General features: G+C 50.3%; 1 protein-coding gene across 1 annotated transcript in view; it reads left to right on the forward strand.

The window, feature by feature from the left end:
* LOC121720892 (vacuolar protein sorting-associated protein 13B-like) overlaps nucleotides 1-10,000 on the forward strand; it is a 304,282-nt gene that overhangs the window by 250,183 nt on the left and 44,099 nt on the right. The window contains exons 37-39 of the mRNA XM_042107363.1: nucleotides 1,981-2,162; nucleotides 2,450-2,808; nucleotides 8,491-8,652. Coding sequence (XP_041963297.1) covers nucleotides 1,981-2,162; nucleotides 2,450-2,808; nucleotides 8,491-8,652 — 703 coding nt within the window. The remainder of the gene's footprint in view (nucleotides 1-1,980; nucleotides 2,163-2,449; nucleotides 2,809-8,490; nucleotides 8,653-10,000) is intronic.

Raw genomic sequence — 10,000 nt, forward strand, 5'->3', positions numbered from 1 at the left:
TTTTGGTTCTCTACTGTCTCATTTTCTACCCTGTACTCCCCATTGCTCTCCTCTCCTCTCACTCTCCTCTCCCCTCCCTTCCTCTCCTTTCTTTCCTCCTCTCCTCTCCTCTCATCTCCTCTCCCCACTTTTCTTTCTTCACCTCTCCTCCTCTCCTCTCCTCTATTCTCCTCCTCTCCTCTCCTCTCCTCTCCTCTCCTCTCCTCTCCTCTCCTCTATTCTCCTCCTCTCCTCTCCTCTCCTCTCCTCTCCTCTCCTCTCCTCTCTCACATCTGGCCAGCAGCAGCCCAGGAGCGGGCTTGGACAGGGTTCAGATGAATCTAATGAGATTTCCCAGCACACCGAGTGGCTGTCATGGCCGATCCGGATTCCTTCCTGCTTACCTTGAGTGTGTCTAATTGAGGCGAGGGAGGGGTGGCTTTTGAGGAAGGGGTAGAGAGGGAGCGAGCGTGTGTGTGTGTGTGTGTGTGTGTGTGTGTGTGTGTGTGCGTGTGTGCGTGCGTGTGTGTGTGTGTGTGTGTGTGGTGTGCGTGTGCGTGTGCGTGTGCGTGTGCGTGTGCGTGTGTGTGTGTGTGTGTGTGTGTGTGTGTGTGTGTGTGTGCGTGTTTGTGTGCGTGTGCGTGTGTGTGTGTGTGCAGGTTCCCTGTGGGGGGGTGCGGTAAAACTCAGCGGTGAGGCGCTTTGTGTGTTCCAAGCTCCTGGGGTGGGGCAAGGCCAACCTGCCAAACACCAGCAGTGTGTACTTACACTCTTCCTCTAGCTCCTGCTCTCAGTCCCTCTCTCTATCTCTCTACCTCTCACACACTCTCTCTCTCTCTCCCTCTCTTTCTCCCTCTCTGACACACATGCATTTCCCTTTATATCTCTCTCTTTCCCTCTCTCTCATCAGACACACACACACACACACACACACACACTCCCCTCCTCTCTGATTCTTTGAGATGTTCTTTTTTTCGGGGAGTAACTGAGCTGCCAAGCCCACATTCTGTGTGGCTTTAGGAGCTCCGGAGGACCAGAATGGGAGGAATAAGAAAACATGTAAGTGAAGAACTGAACCACGGAGGGGGAAGAAAGGGAGAGAGAGAAAAAAATCCCCATCCCAGCGAAAAACAAAATATACATCTGCATTTCATTATAATCATACTGCAAACAGTACATTTCCTTTATGTTTAAATTATTTGTCCGTTTTGATCAAAACTGATTCCCTTCCCCTTAACTCTTTGTTTCAACTGCGCCCGCTTTCAGTTTCCCAAAAAGCAAACAGGAGAGAAAAAAAGGGGGAAAAAAGAGAAAGCAAGAGCTTGCTGCGGCCAACTGGAAGTCAGAGAAGCTTCAACATGTGATTCTTATCATTTAAGAGCAATGCCCCAGCTCTCCCTTCTGGAAGGTTCCTGGTGGTTTTTTTATGGTGAAGTCATAGTAGCTACAAATTACTGAACAAATGGTCATTTAGTCCAATTACAAAGACATCCATGTTTATGTACCATGACATGCAAATAATGTCTCCAGGCAACATTTTTTCAAGATTTTTTTTTTTGTTCAGTCGGCAGGAGCCTACCTGTTGCCAGTACAGTCAGAGTATGGCTGTACTCGATCCAGATGTTTCCTCAGATGCCCCTTAGCGATGGAGCTACCATGCTAATCAGCTGTTTAGATTCTGATCACGCGCATTGTCACGAGAAGCAAGCAGCACTTAACAGTTGCCAGTGGAAATGTTAGCTGTTTTATTTTTGTGTAAATATTACCACAGGAAGTCTCAGCTGTCTGATAGTAGTAGCAAAGAGATGTATTATTATGTTATTGATTTGTTTATTGATTTATTTCATGTCACTGTAGACAAAAGCGTCTAAATACTCATCTTGCTTTGCCCAGATCACTGATGTAACATTCTATATCCAGTCGCAGCTCACTGATGCAATGCTGTCTTTCCTGTCTACCAGCTGACTGAGTGATGTACTTCCTGTCTTTTGTGCCCTGCAGCTCAGACAGCGAGTCGGGCTCACAGCTCCAGTGTGACCAGCTGGTGTCGCCCACCGCCCTGGCCGCATGCACCCGCGTGGACTCCTGCTTTGCCCCCTGGTTCGTGCCCTCCGTGGGCATCTCCCTGCAGCTGGCACAGATCCAACTCCGACTGTGCCACCACCTGGAGCAGCTGGGCACAGGTAGCCAAACACAAACGCTGTTAACTTGCCTTCACCACCTGTAGAGATTCTGGCTTTTTGCCTTACTTCATGCCTCAGAGAGCCCAACACAAGATCCATTTATAAATAGTACTTAAAGTACTTTTTATATTAATTCATGCTGTTATAGTATGTTTTGGGTTTAATTTTATGTCCAGAACTCTGGAGGCACATCGTAGTAAGGTTTAATTTAATTGCCCATATCAGATTATTAGATGAAGAACTAATTTAAACAAAGGCATTCCATCTTTTGTTTTTTTCTCTCTCAGCCCCATGCCAGCGGCTCCGCCCCTTCCTGTCTGACAGGAAGTTACCTCAGGAGCAGGAGTACATGATGATTGGTGTGAACGAGCCGCGTGTTTACCTGCGGCAGTGGAGCGGGCGGCGGCCCTCGCAGCTCTACCAGGAGCTCAGCCTGTCCAGCCGTCTGGAGTGCCAGCTGCTGGAGTACCGCAACCTGACGCTGCGGCCCTTGGTGCGGCCCTTCAGCCTGCGCGGCCAGGCCGCCGTCACCCAGGGGCCGCAGCACCGGACGCTGGACGGGAGCGTGTTCGTGGAGCCCGTCTTCGCCACCGTCAGCCAGCACATGGTGCACACACTGGACACGGCCGTCAAAGGCTGGCAGCAGGTAAGCTTACACAAACACACACACACACACAAAACACACAAACATACACACACACACACACACACACACACACACACACACACACACACACACACACACACTCTCACACCACCAGCCAAGCATTTAGTTTCTTCTTTCAGAGAATCGTTATTTACTGTTTGCACATCGTCCCAGCTGCTAGCGTGGCGCGCACTTCTCGGAATCGTTTGACGTCCGTGGCAGAACAATCGCATTAAAAAAGTGAACGAGGTGCGCTCTGTTGAATCCAGCGGGAGACTCGCGCTGGATGGGAGTTGCATTTCATTTGAAACAGACCGCTGAGCGCAATCGGTGCCTACCCCTGTGAAAGCAGGGCCCGCATCCGAGGACGACTAGGGTCACGAGTCCACACGCTGGCCATTGGGATCGCACACATTGACAGTTTATTGGGGAATCTTCCGTGCTCCGCTCCCAGGAATTCTTGGGTGTGCTTCAGTAGTCGTCGGTCATGTTTTTTTCTTCTTCTTTTCTCTTTGCGCTCACCAGTTCCCTCCACCCCCCCCCCCACCCCCCGTCTGTCGGATTAGGCCGTAAACTATCGCCCCGGTGTCAGGATAACTAGCTCTTGTGAAATACGGCTCCCCTTTGGAAGGCCCGGTCTCGGCACGCTGGAGGGAGCGGAACGGCGGGGCCAGGAAGGGCTGGAGCTGGACGTAGACCGCGGCAGCAGCAGCAGCAGCAGCATCCACCGGTCTGGACTGGGCTCAGCTGGGCCCCGCTGCCTCCCTGCCTGCCCGCTGCAAAGGGCCGTGCCAGGCCCGGGACTGGCAGCCAGGACGCCTGCGTGTGAAGTGGCGCCCAGGAAAACACGGCGAAACGCACACACACATACACACATGCCTTAGCAGCACTGGGCGCACATACACACCTGCCAAAGCCTGGCCTGGCTACCGCCGCGTCCTGCTGACTCATATACTAGCCACGGGAGACCAATATACACACACATACACACACACACACACACTTCGTCTGATGAGATCAGGCCAGGTTTTGTTCCCTTGTTCTTTTCTCTCTTTCTCTAACCCTCTATCTATCAATCTATCCATCATCTATCTATTTTTGTCATTATCTCATTTCTCTGCTCTCTCTCCCTTTTTTCTCTTTCCATTTCTCTCTATCATTTCTCTTCCTCTCTCTTTTCTGTTACACTATATCCCTTTCTCCCTCCCTCCCTCTCTCTTTCCTTGTTTCTCTTGCTAGAAGGTTCTTTCATTTGACTGTTTTATGTCTGGGAAACAGTGAGAACCAAAACGTTTTTTTTTCTCTTTCCTGTAAAGCACTTGCGGTGATTTATGGTGTTATGTAGCTCTTCCTGTTTTGAAAGCATGCTTTTGGGAGCACGGAATGCGTTGCTCTCGTTTTGATGTCATATGGATTCAGACTCGTATCCCTGCTCTGTGCATCTTCAAACGATGATCTGATGCGAGCGCCTGTTCCTCGTTACAATATTGATTAGTAGCCGGGATTCGCATTGTTCTTATTTGATTTTTTAATCCCGTCATAAATACAGCCATTGTTCCCAGCTGATCCCACAGTGCTCGAACAACGCTGATATCCTTTCTCAGAAAAACACGGCTCTGCTAGTCATCGCCATGACAGCGGCAGTATCTCTGTGGGCAGGTTTGATCACTGGTACCAATTAGTCAGTTATGAAACACAGCGCTAACATCTGCTGAAATCACTATCTGACGATGTTTATCAGAGCCCACTGCACCAATATTTCCCTTAAGCGTCTTGTGTTTATTTTCCATGCATTGTTTTGGACTAGTGGCAACAGAGAACGGAGGCAGGAACCTTGTAACCCTCCCGAGGGAAGCTCAGCCAAGCGGCGCAGTGCGCGTGTTCGCGAGAGGCTTGGGAAACGCAGTGCCGGCATCTGCAGGCAGGCCTCATGCGTGGGTTTTGTCATTGACTGGGGAAGGGCTCGGGTCAGCGCGGTAACTCGATCGACAGTAAAAAGCCAAAAAATAAAAAAGAGGTTTTAACTCCCGGCCACTTTTCTGCAGAGCCTGTTAGGACGCGACCGTTTGCATGGAACATTCCTCTCTTTCTTCCTTTTCTCTTTACTCTGTGCTCTCTTTTTTCTCACCCATTATTTCATTTTTTCTCTTTCCTCCTCTTTTCAAAAGCGTGCATACTGTATAACCTCTTACGTGCAATTAAAATGAGAGCCATGCTGGCAGGGGGAGCTGCGGGTGTGTGTGTGTGTGTGAGGTGTCCTCTGGAAGCAGTTGATCCTGATTGAATCAGCAACGACCGTACGGGGGGAGAATGTTAACCCACACACACACACACACACACACACACACACACACACACACACACACTCATTTCCCCACTTCCCGGTGTCAAGGCTGGCCACCAGCCGGCTCTGATGTGGTACACGGTCGAATGGGTGGTGTGTGGGTGGTGGGGGGGCAAGGGTTGGGGGGCTGGGGTGGGTAAGTCAGGGATATCAGAGACATGGAGAGACAGAGAATGAATAGAGGAGAGAGACAGAGAGAGCGAGAGCTGAAGTGATTGAGTGGGGAGCCATCTATTCTCAGCACTCTCACCACTAGCACCAGCCCACCTCTTCCCCTCCTCGCCCTCTCTGAAGACTTGTTCCAGAGCTATCGGATTCCTGTCGAGGAAGGCATGTGGAATCCAACATTCCCTGTCTTCCGCAGGCAGATTATCCCTGCTCTCCACACACTCCACGACCTCTCATGGCTGTGTGTGCTTTACTGCGCCTAACCTGTGTGTGTGTGTGTGTGTGTGTGTGTGTGTGTGTGTGTGTGTCGCCTGGAGAGAATAATGTGGTCTCACAGTGGATAGGGTTTTGTTGCCTGTTGACATTAAAATCGTGTTATATATGTCTGCGGCGTCTGAACACTGCGTTTTGTAGGAGGCGACTCCCCATTAATGAAATAGACGTCTCGCTTAACGTTAGTCGATACTCCGCGTCTCCCCTGGGCCTGGTATCCAATGAGAAGGAGTCACTGTTGCCTGTTTAACAAGGAGGAACTGTCGATTATCAAATATCTTTGTGTTTATATTTGCACTTATAAAAAGTATCGATGGCCGGAGAGAGCTTAGAGTAGCGGGGCTGAGGCGGTTTTGATCCCGGTGTCGTGTGTCCCCATGGAAACCGATACCATCAAACACAAGGGCTTACAGTGTCATCCCTGAGGAGGGCGGCGAGTCGGTAAAGCTGAGGTGTCCTCTCGCGCCCCGGACACAGATTGCATTCCGCCATAAAAACCCCGAAAGGATTCGGACTCCCCTCCCAGCTGTTCTACCAGAGCTGAGAGACTCTTGTCCAAACTACAGTATATCTGTTCCCTCTCTCTCTCTCTCTCTCTCCTCTCTCTCTCTCTCTCTCTCTCTCTCTCTCTCTCTCTCTCATATCTCTCTTTCATTACCCAAACCTCCCCATCCGTTTTCAATAGCGGAGACAAACGCAACAGCAGAACGTGCTTGGCAGTAGTTGTCTCAGCTTTATTGCAGCCGCTGTATCACCAGCACCCTCTTAACATTCTCTCTCCTCTTTCCTCTCCTTGCCTTTTAAAATATGAGCCCACAGGCTGCTGGGACCAGGTTTTTAGGGGATGATTTTGACTTTTGCCTTTTGGCGCTCTGAGGGAACGTCACTTAGTCCTGGGGCGTGGTGGGGCTGTTTTATTTATTTTTTTCATTTTTCTTTTTTTTCTTAATTTGCTTGTTTTTCGAAGGTTACTCACCAAAGGAAATTCCAGCAGGACGTGCGAGGTAGTGTTTTGGACGGGCCAGGGGCCCGGTTGACTCAGATTGGACCGCGGCACTGCCCGGGCCGCACCTCTGCGCCGAGATCTGGCTCGGTCCGGTCCGGCCGGCCCCGGGTTGGCCGCGGTGTGTTTTGCAATAGCAAACAAATGAGGTGTCCACTCTCGCATGCGAGCTGACGCAGGCCAGTCCAAAGAGCCGGAGCTGTCTGTCAGATGAGCGTGATTTGCCTTTTCCACTTTAGCAGTGAGGAGGTGCGTGGAGGATCGATGGGGAGTGGGGTGGGGGTGGAGGGGTCGGGGTTATTCATGGACATAGTCCTCAGGGGAACATCAGTGTTGTGGTAGGCCCTACTTTTGGAGCTGTCAAAGGAGGGTGGAAAAAAAACCAGCAAGTGGAACATACGTACCCACAAACAAAGTTGACTTGCACAAACACACACAGACACACACACACACATACACATACACACACACACACACACACAGGGAGTCATGCTCCTCTTGTTTTCTGCTCATCATCTCAAGCTGCTGATGACTCCACTTCAAGGAATGGGAGTCCAGTGAGCCGCTTGCTAGTTTTACCCAAAACAAAAGCAGAATCTTGTGTGACAGGCACTTGACGTCATGGTGAAAAAAGAAACGCTTGTTTACATTTATGGCGCAAAGATGTCCACCACCATCAGTCAGACATGAACAAGTAGCGGCATGCTGAGTTGATTTGGCTGGACGAGTGAGTTGGCCAGAGGATGGGCATGGCCCAGGTGACGTGGAGGGGTCTGCTTACATTGTACAGCCCCGCAAGGGGTCAGGGTAGGGAGGGGGAGGGGAGGGGGGGAGCGGTCAGGGGGGTGCAGGGGTTGTTGGACATGATCCATTTCCTGCCCATAACCACCCCCCCCTCTCTCAACCCCACCCCACCCCTGTGATGATGTCAGCTCACTCAAGTGGACATGGGTACTTACTCACCCAGAACTGCAGTCATACATCCTGCTCATATGTAAGCACTCATACACACACACACACACACACACACACACACACACACACATGTGTGATACATTCTCCATCATATACCGAGGCAGGGCGCATCTGGACGCTCTTGTACAAACACACACTTCTGTTCCCCTCACACTCTCTTTGTCTCTCTTACCCCCCTCTCCCTCCCTCCCTCCCCCTCTCCCTGTCTCTCTCCCTCTTTCCCTCTCAGTCTTGTGCTCTATCTTGTCCATCTCCCCCTCTCTTCTCTCTCCCCCTCTCTCCCACTCACTATGTACTTTGTATCATTCTTTCCTATCTTACTCACTCTGTCCCTCTCTGTCTTCCTCTCTCACTCTCATCCCTTCTTTTTCTTCCTTTCCCCCTCGTTCACTGTCTCTTTGCCCCCCCCCCCCCCCCCCACACACACACACACATATGTCAGGTAAGAAGATCCTAGTAGCAAAAAAGTAATTTTGCCCGTGGACATGTTTTCCTAACTTCCTATCCTATTTCCTAACTGCCTATCCTATTTCCTAACTGCCTATCCTATTTCAAAAAACTCTGCTGAGCTTCAGTGGTGTATGCTGCACAGTATGAGATAGCTTTGGATGTCACACATGCCAGACACTGCTGTGACACTGCTGTTGAATTTTGTCACTTTTCTCTTTCAATTCTTAGATGTACTGTTCTGGAAACTTGGTTATTTGGACTTTTTTCTTTTTTAGGTGTCTGATCCATATGATGGTTCAATAAATCAGTTGTAAAAATCTCTCCTTCTCTCCCTCTCTCTCTCTCATTCTCTCTCCTTCTTTCTCTCTCTCCTTCTCTCTCCTTCTCTCTCTCTCCTTCTCTATCTCTCTCTCTCTCTCTCTCTCCCCTCTCTCTCCCTCTCTCCTTCTCCTTTTCTCTCTCTTTCCAGAACCTGAACCCGGAGGCTGAGGAGCTGGTGTTCAGCCACTACGTGATCTGCAACGACACCCAGGAGATGCTGCGCTTCGGCCAGGTGGACACGGACGAGAACGTGCTGCTGGCCTGCCTCAACAGCCACCAGTACAGCTGGCGCTCCCACAAGTCCCCCCAGGTACACCCCACCCCCCACCACCCCCAGCACAGTGGCCCCGGGATGGGGAGAGAATGGCAGGGTGGTGGGCAGGGGGATGGGGGTCTGCTGGAGGCCTATGGCTTCTCTCTCTTCAGATTCACATGCAAAGCTGTTTTGTTAGTATGATTGTGTGCATACAGTAGAGGGCTTCCAAAGGTAAGTCACTGTGTAGCACTAGTAATTGTACTAGTAAATCAAAGCTCATGAACACACACACACACACACACACACATGCACACAGATATACAGTATACACAGCTGATATTCATTCAAGCTGCTATACAGGGAGAGTTGGTACAAGCTGCCCTTCTCCTGATAGGCCTTTCATGGTGTCAGGAGATGCACATGTACAAAGTTTCTTCTGATTGCCTGTTTCCTCCCTATCTTAATAGCCATCTTTTCTCGATCTCTCTTCATCTGTTTTTGTCCCTCGTGCCGTTCCTGTGTTCATCAGGCCGCTCTGTGTGCCATCTCCCCCTGACAGCGCAGCTGAGGGAAGATTAATTAGCTGTTGCCCGTTTGTGGTCAGAGGGCTGTGGGAAGAGGGGACAGGACGGGGGGTGGGGGGGGGGGGGGTATGGCAGGCGGAGGGCTCAGGCATGATCGGAGAGAGCGCCTGGTTCCCAGAGACGCCCTCTGCACCTCTCACACACACACACACACTGTCCCGTTTGAGGAAAAACATGAGTCTAATTGCTCCCAGGAGGTCCCTGAATTGAGCCCAGTCAGTCAGAGCGTCAAACATCGCCCATCTCACCACACACACACTTACACTGCATCTATCAGGTTTGGCCAAACACACACATACACACACACACACACACACACACACACACACACACACACACATAAAGAGCTCTTCTCAGAAGCATCCAAAGGATTCAGAAGAGTATCATCATGCTGATCATAAGTCATCCCTGTGTCACTCTCTCTCTCTTACTCTCTCTATTTGTCTCTCTTTCTTGCTCTACTTTCTCTATCTGTTTTCCCATATATTTGCATAATAGTGTGGTTTCTACTCATACATGATTTGTAAGGACTTAGAAAAGATGAGAGCTTGTGTGAAAGAGAGAGAGATGGAGGAAGGGAGGGAGGGAGAGATGCACCGAGCCAGAAAAAGTGATTTTACAGTTTTGGCGCGGGCTTTGGCGGGGGTTTGATAGGCATATCGTACGTCTCTTTCTCCAACGTGTCGACAGCGCACATAATTTTATCTCACTTTGCTGCATTTGGGTTTATTTACCCAACTGAAACTAAAGGGACACAGAGACCAGAGAGAGCATTACATGCTTGGAGGAATGAGGACTTTTCCCAAGGTCGGGTGTCT

Source organism: Alosa sapidissima, chromosome 10 (genome assembly GCF_018492685.1).
Source record: "Alosa sapidissima isolate fAloSap1 chromosome 10, fAloSap1.pri, whole genome shotgun sequence".
NCBI classification, from domain to species: Eukaryota; Metazoa; Chordata; class Actinopteri; order Clupeiformes; family Clupeidae; genus Alosa; species Alosa sapidissima.